The 16706-nt window shown below is 38.8% G+C and overlaps 1 protein-coding gene across 3 annotated transcripts in view; it reads left to right on the top strand.

Moving 5' to 3' along the window:
* The first annotated feature begins 671 nt into the window (after positions 1 to 671).
* Positions 672 to 16706, top strand: part of LOC149253129 (sister chromatid cohesion protein SCC2-like) — a 360249-nt gene continuing 344214 nt past the window's right edge. For 2 of the 3 annotated variants that reach the window (XM_089459872.1, XM_089459873.1), the window contains exon 1: positions 674 to 1303. In XM_089459872.1, coding sequence (XP_089315998.1) covers positions 1053 to 1303 — 251 coding nt within the window. In that variant the 5' untranslated portion in view covers positions 674 to 1052. Of the gene's footprint in view, positions 1304 to 16706 lie in introns of all 3 variants that reach the window. The other variant, XR_016267058.1, reaches the window with a different exon arrangement.

Genomic DNA, 16706 nt, shown 5'->3' on the forward strand with positions numbered 1-16706 from the left:
TGTGTGTTGAATTCATCCATACTGGCTATTATATAGTTGAGAAGGTATATATCACATCAAATTTGTATTTAAATATTATTTTATTCCCTATAATTATGTTTTTATTTTATTTTTTATAAATATGTTTATTTTTTTCATAAGATATTTTTTTTTTTTTTTTTTTTTCTAAAAAGAAAATATGTTTATTCACCATAAATTCAACATATCATTCCATATGTGAGAATTGATAATGTTGCTTATGAGTGTGGGTGAAGGCAATTTTTTTTTCTATAATTATTCACTCTAACATTTTCAAAAAAATAAAATTGGTTAATATTATTCACTCTAACATTTTCAAAAAAATAAAATTGGTTAATATTATCTAAATTTAATAATCAGAAAATTTATATAAAATAAAAATATATGGTTATAGAATTAAATTACATTAAAAATAATTTATTCCTATGAAGTTTGAAAATAAATTTGAAACAAATGATGTTCCCAAATCATCTATTCTCCGCACCTTTCGGAGCTAGTTATACATTGTTACGAAGACAATGATAAGGATGACGTTAAAATACCACCGTCATTCAATAATGTATTAAAATAAAAGTTGAAAAATGAAATAGCTTTCTATTACCACAAATAATAATGAAGCAGCTTATCGCATAAGCTACCAACGGAGTGATAAACCCTAAACCCCACGCATCAACTCCCAATTATCCCTCGCGCATTTGTCTATAGCACGATCGCTATAAATACAATGAAAATAAGACGGCTAAAATCATCCATTCAAAGATTCTAAATTGCGACAAACCAGTCGCTCTCTCTGCGCTTTTTGGACACAAATGATTACTCCAACGGGGTTATTTCCACATAGTTGACTGACCTTATCACTCCGCCTTCTCGCTGCTTTTAGGACCTCGGATCCGCTTTTACCTCCCACCGCCATGCCTGTAAATCCCTAATTTCAACTCAAAATTCACCCGCCCAATTCTCTTCTTCGAATTCTGCGAATTGTTTGTAGAAAGTCGAGGGCTTGAAGCTTTCATGTCGAAGAGAGAACCTAGCTAATGGGGAAGAAGCTTCTAAAAGGTTCTGGCAACATGGGTACATGCAGGCTCTGCAATACCAGCTATACAGAGTTCACCGTCAATTTGCCTTTGCCTCATCTTCCCATAAGTTTTGGGGCCAATTCTCGGGAGCTGCGCTTAGTAGAAGAAGGAGACGGCGTGTCGCGGGTTCGAACCACGAAAAGCTCCAAAATACTTTCTGAGGCTGGTAAAATTGCAGAGCTTCTCAAAGCCGCGGACGTTAGTTACCTGTAAGTTTTTAATTTCAGAGCTTGTATTTCATTTTAACTGCTGATATCTTGGCGTTTATACTTTCCCTTTCAATCTCAATAAAATGTCCGGTCACTATGTTCAGCTGAGAGGACTTCCGGACTTTCTTACGCGTGACCACCTTTGTTCTGACTTTAACTGCCAATGCGGGGTTTATTTCTTCTTTCACCATCTGGGAGGCTGTTGTGTAGAGGCCGATATTTCTGGTTAATCGAAGTATACTGGTTTTGACTGTATGTTGTTTGGCGCAGCCTATGTTCGGGTTAAAGTCAATCAACCTTTTACGTAATCATATCGCTGGGAATTTTCTTAAACAGACTCATGTTCATCTTTAGAGCGATATTTTTTGGCGTTCCACTTTTAAGGGCCGTTTTTCACTGACAAATACGTTTTACATGTTTAAAGTAACTGAAATTGTAACTGAAATTGCTTTCATGTTGCAATACTTTCTGCAGAAGTTATTCTAAAATAGTTGACTTAATATTTAACAAAATTGCGTAGCAGAAGCCTAGGTGAAATGGAAAATGTGAATTCAAGTTTCAAATCATATTTAATTTTACATCCTGTGTTAAATGGCTTTAATTAATAGCATCAGATTATTTATTTATTTTTTGTTGTAATTTAAATTTCCAATGAAAATCTTGTTGGAAACCCTTGTCAACTTTATGTCATCACGTTTTTTTCCAAGAAAATTATCGTGGGAAACCCTTGGACACTTCCCTGCATCTCATGGGTCGTATCTATTGTAAACTTGTTGGTGCTGATTATGGTGTCTGACCTGGTAAGGACATCAATTGAGGCAGCCAGCCTGGGAGTTTGCCCCAAAAACTCTTCCATAAAGCTCAAAGCACTCATCCACTTGACTGCTTGAGCTAGCCACTGGGTTAATGTAATCACACTTTTAAGTTTTCAGGGCCATCCTAAATTGATTAAATTAAGACGTTTTCTCACTAGCTGTTGTTTTCTATGATGAAATGTACAATCTGGGGAAACCCACCAGGCACTTTCCTCATTTCGAGGATGATACCTAGTCCATTGGGGATATTAAGTGAGGTTCACAATATTCAGAGAGTCAGCCAACCCTGCAACTTGATCCTGTGAGCCCCCTGCTTGTAAATTGCAGCACTCAACTACTTGATCTAACCCAATGCGCTAACCCTGGCTGTTGTTATAAAGACTAATTTTGATAATTTTTGGTTGCGATTCCTCTAGGGTCATAAGACCTACCCCCCACCCTGGTTCTCTCTTGGAGAATGATGTATTGATTAGTCAGAAATGTTCTTGTTATAAAATGATATGATAATACCTCTAAGAACTTAGGAGGAATATGCAAATTCTACAAAACTGGTAGAGGGCATCAATGTGCTGAAAATCCTCAACCACCAGTCAGCAGGGTCAATGTACCAGAGAAATGTGGAAATTTCAAAACTCTGTGCTGAAGACAAATTCATAAATTTCACCTCATTTATTTGAAGCTTCTTGGATATATGGAGAACCTTTCAGCTTATGGCTGAATCTGAAATATTAATTACAACAGCATATATTTCACTTCTGTCCAACCTAAGCCACTAGGCAGGCGAAAAAAACAAACACTGAAACAATGTATTTCAAAGGGAGTATATTCACAGCTCTAAGAGATCAATCTTCTTAACAAATCAAATCTGGAAAATATTTTATAACAACAGATTTATTACAGCCCTAAGACTCCCCTTTTGTTCCTTCTTAGCACGTTAAATCATTTAACAAATTTGTTAACTGTTCATGACAAATCAACAAACAAAACAGCCCTAGAAATTACTCATTAACTTGAGCAACGTAAGTCTGATATTGGGATAGGCAGGCGAAAAAAAAACACTGAAACAATGCATTTCAAAGGGAGTATATTCACAGCTTTAAGAGCTCAATCTTCTCAACAAATCAACATACAAAAGAGCACTAGAAATTACTCATTAAGTTGAGCAACATAAGTCTGATTGAGATCTGCAATGCATACTATTTGGACAGCAAAGATATAATTCATATTACAACATGATGAAAATACAAGTACATATCATCAGTTCATCATGAGCTGGTACAACATGTCCTGTCTGCTTGTCACAATTGAAGATGCTCCAATTGTATCCCAAGCCTAGCTAGGGCATCTACCATCAACAACAAACCATAATTTGCAATCACAGCCCAGCAAAGAATCACATGAAGCTACTCCTAGTGGCTTCAAAGGCTCAACAACAAGCTGGCATCAACACCAACAAGTTTTTCCTTGATCTCCACGAGTCTTCCAAGATATTCTCCAAGCTTGCATCACACAAGTTCTTGGTCTTCTTCAATCCTCTAGTGCTCTTGGCTTCCTCTAGGATTTACACTGTTATGATGGAATATCAAGAGTATCAACACAAGCCCCAAGTCTTCTTCAAGCCAAGCATCACACCAAACTTCAAGACTCCTCTACTTTAGTGCTCCATGTTTATGCGCTAGGGTTTACATCACATAAACTTAAGTCTTCTTCTCTTGCATCACACAAATGCGAAGATCCAAGGTCATCTCTAGTGTTAGCATTCGTGTTCATGTCTCTAAGGTTTAGATTGTAAACCATATGTCTTTTTACTTACAAGACTACACAAAGATAGAATAAAGAGTACATAAATAGTTAGTAATAATAAAGTTTCTCTCCTCCCTTTATGTAGTATAGGTGAGGGAGGCCATCATAAAACATGGGCTAGGTCCACATAATTAACTTGAGACCTAAGTGAACAAGGAAACTGTGTAGGGAAGCTCTACAATACAATGATGATAGAATGCCACATATGGTAACGACCTCCTAGTTAAGTGCACTATCCTAGCACTCTATCCAAGGCAATGTTTTAAAACTCCGACTCCGGTTCAGAAAAGACCAAGGGTTGGCTCCGACTTCGACTCGGTATCAACTTTGCCGGTTTGATTTCAATGACTTGGTCGTTGTAAAAATTACATTATATATATTATTTATTTATGAAAAAACACAATTTTAAAGATTTTCATTCATGTTTCCAAACACAAAGGTTTAGAACATAGAGAGAGGACAACATATGATCAAAGTAGGCTCATGAATATATCCATTATATCAAAATGGCACCCAGTGCACTCTCCAATACATACATGAATGATGATATAGAGATAAAAAAAACATATAACCAAGGAGGCTAGAAATGGCCTCTACAACAAAAGTAAACCGTGAAACATCACTAGTCACCAGTACTATTGGCTACTGCTAGAGGAGCCAACATCATCTGACTCTGAATCAGAGTCAGACAAGGAAACCCATGGCTCCTCATCATTATCTCCAACTGCAACTGTAGAAGTGGTAGCACTAGTAGGTTACGCAGCAGTTGCACGCTGAGATAAACAAGATACGCGCTTCCGTCGTGGTTGAACAGAGGAAGCGCCTGCAACTGGAGGCTTGGGGTTGGGCCTGAGGCTGATACAAGTGGATCTGCATTCAACTGAACATTTTGTTCAAGTAATACTTCCGTCTGTAATTCCAAATCAAGATCCTCATCAGAATCAAACTTTGTTGGATGACTCTCCACTACCCAATCTGATGTTGGAACAATATCTTCCAACACAATGGGATCTGAATCAGGTCTTTTGTTCAACAATTGGTTGCGTTTGAGCCGAAGGTTGTATTGGATGTAGACTAGATCATTTAATTGTTTTTGATCCAAACGATTTCTCTTCTTCGTGTGAATCCTCTCAAAGACAGACCAATTGCGCTCACACCTATTAGCACTGCAAGTTTGACTCAAAATACGAATTGAAAACTTTTGCAATTGAGGGCAATGGCTACCAAAAGCCTCCCACCATTGTGCTGCAAAAAACATAGTAGTGTAATGAATTAGCTTAGCAAAGTATATCCAACTTTCAAATTATAAACAATTTAACAAAATAAGAATTTGAAAATTGAAATTTTTGTTTACTTGGCTCATCTACTTCCCTTGCAATCTTTGCTAGGTTCTTGCCAAAGGTACCTGTGGCTTTGCTGAAACAAGTGACCTGTTGGTATATCTCCAACTGATCACTCTCCATAGGGATGATGCGATCAATGCATTCAATCAATCCATCTCTAACCTCCTCACCAAAAACTCCTGCCTCCAAAGATTTATAATGATACCTTGGGTTCAAAAAATGCCCCGCTGCATGTATAGGGTGATGGAGTTGATTGTTCCATCTTTCATCAATGATTGCCCAAATGGGCCCATACTTAGCCACTCTATCCTTGTATGCTGTCTTTATTTGCTCCTTTGCTTGATCCATAGCCTCATAAATGAAGCCCATAGCCAATCTTTCCCCATCCACCAACTGCAACACCTTAACCAGTGGCTCAACAACCTTCACAATCTCTGCTGCCTTTTTCCAAAATATTTCTTCATTAACTTTCTTTTTCAAATCTTTGCCATCCTATTTGTGAGACCACTGGCTTTCATTCCATTCATCACTGGAAGACATCTTTCGCAAGTTTCTATGTTGGGAAAGCATAGATTGCAATGTCAAAAAATGAGTTGCAAATCTAGTGATGGCAGGTCTAATAATATTCCTGCCCCCTGTGTGTCTCCTCATCAGGCTGAAAATCCATGAATGGTTGTAGATACATTTTGTTATGCTTTTGGTATGATCTACAGTGTTCTTGACCCAATCTAATTTGCCAATATCCTCAAGCATGAGGTCTATGCAATGTGCAGCACATGGGGTCGAAAAGATGGTTTTGTGTTTTTCCTCTAACAGTTTACCAACAAGAACATAGTTAGAGGCAATATCTGTGATGATTTGAACAACATTAGCCACCCCCACCCCCTCAACAACCTCATCCAATAGCTGAAACAACAATTGTCCATCTTTCACCCTATTAGATGCATCGACTGATTTTAGAAACATGGTCCCCTATGGGTCAAAGATAAGAAAGTTTATGATGGTAGGGTTCCTTTGATCAGTCCATCCATCTGACATGATGGTACATCTTGTTTTTGCCCATGAGTTTTTGAAATCTTTCAAATAATCATCAATGGAGGAAATTTCTTTTCACAAATGAGACCCCCTTAACTCATGCATAGTAGGGCCTTTGAAGGCCTTTCCAGCAGCAAATCTGACATCAAACATAGGCTCATAATATGGTGAACGGGAAGCATTGAAGGGGATATCAACATCACACCACCATCTAGGTATGTAATCACAAGCAATCTCCCTCAATTCTTTCTTCCAGTGGTCATCTAAAGTGGGTTGCATATGGCTTCTACTAGCTTGAGGACCATGTGCATCTGATGGAGAGGAGGGTGTGACAATGAAATAACTTTTGATATTCATATCACCCTTCTTTTTTATTTTACCCTTACTCTTTTTTTTTCTTGCATGGACTCCAAAGAGGGAGGAACATAGCGGAAGGGGTTGGATGCATTAGTACAAGGGATAGATGAAGGGCCCTCAAAATCAAAATGGGGGTTGGTAGCCATCATTTGTTGTATACTCCTCTTCCTTCCAATTTTAGCCTCTATTTCTTTTTGCCTAGCTTTTTCTTCCTGAAACTTCTCAAAGCTATTTAAGAACTCCTTTCTAATTTCCCCAATTTGTGGTGATTCACATGGAGTAATTTGGCCTCTAATACCAGCCAATGTTTTAAAACTTTAACTCGGCCGAGGGTCGACTCTGACTCCGACTTCAACTCGGTATCGACTCGGTCGGCACGATTTCAATGACTCGGTCGGCACGATTTCAATGACTCGGTCGTTGTAAAAAATACATTAAATATTTTTTTTTAAATTTATAAAAAAACATAATTTTAAAGATTTTCATTCACGTTTCCAAACAAACAACATCAAAATGGCACCCAGTGCACTATCCAATATGTACATGATCATGATATAGAGATCAAAACAAATAACCAAGGAGGCTAGAAATGGAAAAGTAAACTGTGACCAGTACTCCTGGCTACTGCTAGAGGAGCCGAGATCATGTGGATCAATCTTTGGATCAGAGTCAGACAGGGGGCCCCATGGCTCCTCTTCATCAGCATTTCCAATTGCCACTGTAGAAGTGGTAGAACTAGCAGGTTGTGTAGTAGCTGCAAGCTGAGATAGACGAGATATGCGCTTTTGTCGTGGTTGAGCAGAGGAAGCGCCTGCAACTGGAGGACTTGCTGGCTCTGAGGCTGAGGCTGGTACAAGTGGATCGGGATCTGCATTCAACTGAACATTATGTTCGAGTGATGCTATTGTCTGTAATTCATAGTCCATATCCTCATCAGAAGCAAACTCTGCTGGATGACTCTCCACTACCCAATCTGATGTTGAATCAATGTCTTCCAACACAATGGGATCTGAATTAGGTCTTTGTTCAGCAATTGGTTGTGCCTGGTTGTATTGGACATATACTAGATCATTTAACCGTTTTTGATCCAAACGGTTTCTCTTCTTTGTGTGAATCCTCTCAAAGACAGACCAATTGTGCTCACACCCAGTAGCACTGCAAGTTTGACTCAAAATACGAATTGCAAACTTTTGCAATTTAGGACAATGGCTACCAAAAGCCTCCCACCATTGTGCTGCAAAAAACATAGGAGTGTAATGAGTTAGCTCAACAAAATTACAAATTATATCCAACTTTCAAATTATAAACGATTTAACAAAATAAGTATTAAGAATTTGAAAATTGAAATTTTTGTTTACCTGGCTCATCTGCTTCCCTTGCAATCTTTGCTAGGTTCTTCCCAAAGGTACCTGAGGCAGTGCTGAAGGTTGTGACCTGTCGGTGTATCTCCAGTTGATCACACTCCAATGGGATCATGTGATCAATGCAGTCAATCAATCCATCTCTAACCTCCCCCCTCAAAGCTCCTGTCGCCTTAGCTTTATAATGATACCGTGGGTTCAAAAAATACCCAGCTGCATGTATAGGGCGATGGAGTTGATTGTTCCATCTTTCATCAATGATTGCCCAAATGGGCCCATACTTAGCCACTTTATCCTTGTATGCCCTCTTTATTTGCTCCTTTGCTTGATCCATAGCCTTATAAATGAAGCCCATAGCCAATATTTCCCCATCCATCAACCGCAACACCTTAACCAGTGGCTCAACAAGCTTCACAGTCTCTGCTGCCTTTCTCCAAAATATTTCTTCATTAACTTTCTTTTTCAATTCTTTGCCTTCCAGTTTGTGAGACCACTGGGTTTGACTCCATTCTTCACTGGAAAAAATCTTTTGCAAGTTTTTATGTTGTGAAAGCATAGATTGCAATGTCAAAAAATGAGTTGCAAATTTAGTGATGGCAAGCCTAATAATATCCCTGCCCCTCGTGTGTTTCCTCATCAAGCTCAAAATTCATGAATGATTGTAGATAAATTTTGTTATACTTTTGGCATGATCTACAATGTTTTTGACCCAATCTAATTTGCCAATATCCTCAAGCATGAGGTCTATGCAATGTGCAACACATGGGGTTCAAAAGATGGTTCTGTGTTTTTCCTCTAACAGTTTACCAGTAAGAACATAGTTAGAGGCATTATCTGTAACAACCGCATCCAATAGCTGAAACAACAATTGCCCATCTTTTACCTTATCAGATGCATCAACTGATTTTAGAAACATGGATCCCTGTGGGCAGAAGATAAGAAAGTTTATGATGGTACATTTTCTTTGATCAGTCCATCCATCTGACATGATGGTACATCCTGTTCTTGCCCATGAGTCCTTGAAATCTTTCAAATACTCATTAATGGAGGAAATTTCTTTATGTAAATGATACTCCCTTAGCTCATGCATAGTAGGGCCTTTGAAGCCTTTTCCAGCAGCATGTATGGCATCAAACATAGGCTCATAATATGGTGAACGAGAAGCATTAAAGGGGATATCAACATCATACCACCATCTAGCTATGTATGCAATTACAAGCAGTCTCCCTCAATTATTTCTTCCAATGGTCATCTAAAGTGGGCTGCATATGACTTCTACTAGATTGAGGGCCATGTGCATCTGATGGAGAGGAGGGAGTGAAATAACTTTTGATATTCATATCACCCTTTTTCATTTTACCCTTTCCCTTTTCTTGAATAGACTCAAAAGAGGGAGGAACATATCGGAAGGGGTTGGATGCATCAGTACAAGGGATAGAGGAAGAACCCTCAAAATCAAAATGGGGGTTGGTAGCCAACATTTTTTGTGTATTCCTCTTCCTCCCAATTTCAACCTCTAACTCTTTTTGCGCCTTATCTTCTTTAAACTTCTCAAAGCTAGCTAACAAATCCTTCCTAATCTCCCCAATTTTTTGTGAGGTACATGGAGTAATTTGGCATCTAATCCCCGCCAAGTGTTGTTTCAACCTATTAATGCCCCCAGGACCTTCCTTAATTTTCCTATGGCAAAATCTGCAATGCATTTGACTATCAACCATTTCAACATATGCCCAAGCAGGTGCCATTTTTTGACTTGGAAATGAAAGCAAAAAATCTGAAAATGAAAAGAAAAACATTGATTCAATGTTCATTTCTTTCACAAAAAACACTCTTTAGGATTTCCAGATTTGCACAAACAGATTTTTACAAGTGAAAAAAATACGTCTAGGCACAAATTGCCTCCTCAAGCTTGCTTTAAGAAACCAACTCCTGAATGGCAAATGCTACTTCAAATGGCTGCCTAAGAAGCTCCTCACTCTAGCTACAATGCTTGCCCAAGAGTCCTCACTGCTGCTCCAAAAACAAACTCAACAACTCCTCACAAACTCTCACTGAAATTCTCACTCAAATGCATGAGATGGTTGTGAGAGAATGAGAGAGGTTGGGTGGGTTAAATAGGGTTTAGGAGAGGGGAATGGACCCCAAAGACAAAATAGACAAATCAAAATCAGGTTTGGAGTCCCCAAAAAAACATTTAAAAGAAAATCGTTGATTTATGGGTTTCTGGGCCGCTGTTTCTAACTCGGTCGAGTTGTTAGACAACTTGGCCGGCTCGGTATTAACCCGGCCGACCGAACTGTTTCCAAGGCCGAGTCATTATTTTTGGCTCTGGCTCGGACCAAATCGGCCGAGTCGTTTCCGAGCCGGTCGGTTTTGAAAACATTGATACCAGCCAAGTGTTGTTTCATCCTATGAATGACCCCAGGACCCTCCTTAATTTTTCTATGGCAAAATTTGCAATGCATTTGATTATCAACCATTTCAGCATATGCCCAAGCAACATTTTTCACTCTAGGAGCCATTTTTTGACTTGGAAATGAAAGGAAAAAAAATTTGAAAAAAAAAAAAACAAAAAAAAGAACCTTGCTTCAATGTTCATTTCTTTTACAAAAAACTCTTTTCAATTTCTAGATTTGAACAAAAAAATAAATAAGCAAAAACATATTTTAGAAGTGAAAAAAAATTACCTCTAGGCCCAAACCGCCTCCTCAATGCTGCTCCAACAAACCAACTCCTCAATGCTGCTCCAATGCTTGCCCAAAACTCCTCACTGTTGCCCAAAAAACAAACTCCACAACTCTTCACAAATTCTCACACAAATGCAATGAGATAGCTGTGAGGAAATGAGGGGTAGGTTAGCTTTTATAGGGTTGGGAGAGGTAAATGGACATCAAAATAACCCTAAGGCAAATTACAATTGGCTGTGGGGTCCAATTCCCCCCCCCCAAAAAAAAAATAAAATTTGCTAGCCGTGCTTTTGCATTGGTGACCGAGCCGACCGGGTTGTTACCAAGCCGGCTGAGTCAGTGACCAGCTCGGTCGGCTTGGTTACAACTCGGCCAGCCGTTCCGTTTCGGCCACTGAGCCGACTCGGCCGGGCATTGGCTCGGTTTGGCTCGGCCGAGTCGGAGTCTGCTCATTCGTTTTTTAAAACACTGATCCAAGGTTTAGCATCCATTAAGATTGAGAAATCCATATATCTTTCAAGCATCACAAAGGAATAAGGAGACCTAATGCCGTTATAAGGTTTAACTAGGTGAAAACACTGTTGAATTAACCCAAGCTAGCCAAAAAAAAAGTGACCTTTAAAGCCCTATAACAATAAAAATAACCAAAATCAACACTGTAGTCATATTTCAAATTAAGCACCTTAAAAATAACAATTATTGATTGTGGTTGTAGGATTTTCCACATCGGGTTGTTTGGTGGCCCACCTTGCCTCAATCACTATGTCCATATCCATATCCCACCTTTGATGGTCCCCTAGATTTCCTCCCCATGCTAGTGATATTAGCAAACAATCAACATTCTATTCTTCTGGCCTCCCTATTATTAATGCTTTCTCAATGCCTATCCACACATGAGAATGTTTTGTTGGAAGAATGCCTTCTTTGAGACTTGCCTACATTTTTGTTGCACTTCACTTGCTTACCTACGCGCATATCAACATAAGGCAAGAGTTAATTGCATCCTTTGAAAATAAAAAGTGATTTTCAACTTTAAGGAGACATCACTTAAAATGGCATTGTTGTTATGCTTTTATATGCAAGACAAAATTTCCAGCCTCGGGCGCTGATAGTTGGAATGGAAAGTGATGGATTGGATCTTTGAATATGCTTTTATATGCAAGACAATTTCCAAAGTTTGTTAATTCAAGTCTCTATGTGATCCGAACCTGTGGTAAATCTATGGATATTACTTGCCTCTCTTCAAGCTCATTGTCTCTAAGTGCTAGAATGGGTAGTGGAATGAGAGTCTTGACCTAAATGATGAAGCTCATTTGTAAAAAGGCAATGAAGTTAATACATTGTGATTTGAAGCATGGATATTAATGCATGGTGTTGATTTGGGGTAACATCGGATGTGCTCTAGCCATGAAAATTGGTGGAGAGGCTAAGGGACATGAGATCTCCAAGACTCAGAAATGGTTTGGACAAATTGTACCCAGTTTGGGAGATATGAAAATAATTAATATTTTTAATGGAGTTCTTAAGTCTAAACTTAGGAAAAATAAAATATTAATGGGTATTAATATGAAACTGGGTTAGAAGGGTTCAAAAGTAGCCAATCTAATGTTAGCCGTTGATTAGAGATTTAATCTCGATCGTTGATGGACCAACGAGAACAATATAAGAAGAGGCTTGAGTGCCAGTTGGAGAACACACCAAGAGAGATCAAGAATTCCATTTTTTGGGGCAGGGTTTCCTGAGGAAATCGAATGAGTGATTTGAGTTGCAGCTGAGGGGCAGTGAATACATAGTAGAGAGGCAGAGTTGGTACCAAAGATCCAGCGCAGAGCCTAGTGGGGTTGACGCAAAGGCAGTTGGAGGCTACGCATAGGCAACGTGGAGCTGTGCCGAGCCAGAGAGGCCAGCATGTGAGACACAGAGGGTTTAGGGGCTGACACAGAGGCTCCAGAAGCTGATGCAGAGGCTAGCAGAGATGACGCAGGGCCTAGAGGCAACGCTGGAGGATTTTGTGGGATAGACTGGGAGCTGGTGAGCCAGATAGGGTGAGGCAGAGTAGTAGAAGTTGCAATTGTTGTTGTGGGATCGTTCATCCGGTGATTAATCAACCTAAGAATATCTGTTTCTAAGGAGAGGTACTATTGCCGAGGGCATTCTTTGTTGGGTGAGCCATTTTTGGCACCCTAGTTGTATTATGAAAACTGCATAATAATAAAACCCTTTGAATAGCTGCACTGATTTTCCCGCATTGGTTTTTTTCGAGGACATTGGTCCAAAAATAATAGTGTCACTTGTGTGCTTGTTTACTTTCAGTTGATGATTTGTAGATGTTGATACTGTACTTGTATTTATTTTCAATATTTACATAGTAAATAACTTGTTCAGTAATTGAACAAGTAGGAAGAAATAAATTAGATAGTACAGGAAGAATTTCTAATGGGTTAAACTTAGAAATTCCAACACATGGTTGTCAAGATTACTCCACTTGCTAAGCAAGCCTCCCTTCTAAAGTCTGAAGTATGAATATTGCTAAGGATCTGAGAACTCGTTTGCATCATCTAAGGTTTATGTCCAAATTCTTGGAATATTTTGGGTTTGCAAAAACCCTTGTAAAGATTTTAAGAAGAAAGCCCTAGGGTCTATGTAACCCTTGGATTGTTGATAGTAAAAAAAGGATGAAGTTGGAAAACTATACAAGGATGAATGTTACACTTCTAATGTTTGTAAGCTCTAGAATATTAAAATTATTAGGGTTTGAAGTCAAAACCCTAGCTATTGCAAGCCCTAACATTTAGTTGTTGAGAAAGCCTTGGGCTTGTGTTTTGATTTCTTCCACCTAAATAGAGAAATCCTAGCTCCTAGAAGTTTTGACATCTTAATGATGAAGTTGATTTACAGGTTGAATACATAAAGGCCAAAGGTTAAGAGGGAGCTGAAAAGGTAAGTATCTTGTGTTTTTTTTGTTATTAATGATGTGAACTCTTTGATGATTATAGGGCCCTCTTGATGACAAGGGCTCTTTAACAATGTAGATCCCTTGTTGATGATAAGGATTCGTTGATAATGATGTGGACTCACTAATGATATGGATTTCTTGATGATGTGGATGTGAATTCTTTATTGATGTTGATGTTTACTCCTCGAAGATGTGGATGATGTGAGCTCTTTAATGCTGATGTGGATGATGATATGGAGTTAAGAGGGAGCTGAAAAGATAAGTATCTTGTGTGTTTTTTTTTTGTTACCAATGACGTGAACTCTCTGATGATGATAGGGCCCTCTTGATTACGAGGACTCGTTAAAAATGTAGACTCCTTGTTGATGATATGGACTCGTTGATAATGATGTGGATTTTTTGATGATGTGGACTCGTTAATGATATAGATTTCTTGATGATGTGGATGTGAATTCTTTATTGATGTTGATGTTGACTCCTTGAAGATGTGGATGATGGACTCCTTGATGATGTGAGCTCTTTAATGTTGATATGGATGATGTGGATGATGATACAGATTCCTTGAGGATGTTGACGTGGACTCCTTAATGATGAATGATGCGTACTTTATGCTGTTGATGATGTGTATTCCTTGATGATGAGAAGTACTCCTTGCTGACAATAATGTATGACTCATTGATAACGTGGATGATGTGATTGGACTCCTTGATGGCAATTTGAACTCCTTGATGCTTATGATGATCTAAATGATGATGAATTGGACTAGACTCCTTGATGATGATAATAATGTGGACTCATTGATGACATGGACTCATTGATGATGATAATAATGTGGACTCATTGATGACATGGACTCATTGATGATGTGGATTCATTAATAATATTGATGATAATGATTTTGACTTGATGGTGATATGGACTCCCTAATAATACTACTTATGTGGACCCTTTGGTGATATGGACAAGACTACTAGATGATGATGAAGATATGGACTCAATTATAATTTATACTCCCTGATGATGATGTTGATGTGGAATCATTGATGGTATAGACTCTTTGATGATGATGATGATGATGATGATATGGACTCTTTGATGACTTGGACTCCGTGAACTCTTTGTTGATGATGAGAACTCCTTAATAATGATGTGGACTCCTTAATGATGCCAATTCTTTGATGATTGTATGGACTCCTTGATGGTGTGATGAGATTGACTCGATCTAAGAAAGCTAAGATTAAGAGGGAGCTAACACACTCTCAAAAGATAAGTATTATCTTGATTGTTTTTATAGATTATTTCATTATGAGTCTCTTGGCTTGTTCTTGTTCTTCCTTAGTCTCCTAGTGAGGTTTGCAAGTATATAATGGAGATTGCCAAGATGTGGCAATTGTTGGAAATCACAGAAGAACAACGTGAGAAGAAGACTCGTGATAGGCTCCGTACTTAAAGGGAGCAAACGAGATCAACTTGATTAAAGAACAAAGAGGATTTCTGTGTAAGAGGGAGTTGGTTTTGTAAATGCATGAGCCAGGTGATATCTTTGGCTCAATGGACTGCAGGTCCATTGACATCTTCCTAATGAATGATTTGAAGATGTTGCGACTCTGATGATGACTTGGTTGATTCTCTGATTGGTTCGTTGATCTATCTGTTGATGTTTGTTTCTACTGAAGTCCATTATTCTCTACGAGATTCAACTTTGGTTTGTTGGATTTTATTATGGCTGATGATGCCTACTTCCATGGGAAGACACTTGTTATCGGCTGGATTCGACTATGTATACTAATATCTACTTCTGTGAGAAGCCACTTATTGTTTGCTAAACCCTACTATGGTTGTTGATGATTGCTTCTATGAGAAGCCATTACTGAAGTCTATTATTGGCTGTGGATAGTTGTTGATGTTTGCTTTTGAGAAAAGCCTTGGTTGAAGTTGAATGTTGCTGAAATATTTGAGATCCGCCATGGCTAAAAACTCTGATGATAAATTGGGCGCTGGATTGACTGAGAATCCCCATGAAAAGGAACATTGATTACATAGCTTCATATTATGGACCATCTCCTGTAGGCTGTTTGCTATGAGACGTTATGGTTCGGGAGATGTATTATTGATTCCTCCTTTAGGCTATGTGCCGTGAGACCTTGTGGTCCAGAAGATGTATTGTTGATTCCTCTTGTAGGTTGTGTGTCGTGAGACCCTGTAGTTCGGGAGATGTGTTGTTGATTCCTCTTGTAAGCTGTATGCTTTATGCTGTGAGATCTTGTGGTTCAGGAGATGTATTATTGATTCCTTTTGTAGGCTGTGTCATGAGTTCTTGTGGTTTGAGAGATGTATTGTTGATTCCTCCTGTAGGCTATGTTCCATGAGACCTTGTGGTTTGGGAGATGTATTGTTGATTCCTCTTGTAGGCTATGTGCCGTGAGACCTTATGGTACGGGAGATGTATTGTTGATTCCTCCTGTAGGCTGTGTGCTGTGAGACCTTATGGTCTGAGAGATGCACTGTTGGCTCCTCCTTTAAGCTGTGTGCTGTGAGACCTCATGGTCGGGGAGATGATTTGAGATGGATGCTATGTATCTTTCCTTATGATGAGACTGGTGATCTCTTCCTTGGGTTGTGGGTTGAGACCTATAACTGGTCGGGAAGATTGATCTTGAGAGAGAGAATGAAAAATACCTCCTTGGCTAAGAGGGAGTGTTGAAAAATATGGTAGCCATGGTCGATATTTTCATCTTGAAAAAGAAATAAAATTCGAATTTAAAATTTGCCTCCAAAATTTATTAGGTTGGTTGGGCCCCTAAGAGGCACCCATTCAACCCCACTTGAAGGCTATATAAAGGAGATAATTTCTCCTCATTTGGACACAATTTTGGCACATATATCATTGATCCAGCGAAATTACAGGAGGGCCGAAATTTCAGGAGGAGGGCTGAAATTTCAGGAACATGGTTTTTGACAAGGCACTTCATCATGATTTTGGTTACTGGTTTGGTTATTATTTTGCTATGTTTATTTATGATGTATAGATGAATCTGAAAGCTCT

This window comes from Pinus tabuliformis, chromosome 7 (assembly GCF_031772625.1).
Source record: "Pinus tabuliformis cultivar Carrire ecotype Pingquan chromosome 7, CPIR1, whole genome shotgun sequence".
In the NCBI taxonomy this organism is placed as follows: Eukaryota; Viridiplantae; Streptophyta; class Pinopsida; order Pinales; family Pinaceae; genus Pinus; species Pinus tabuliformis.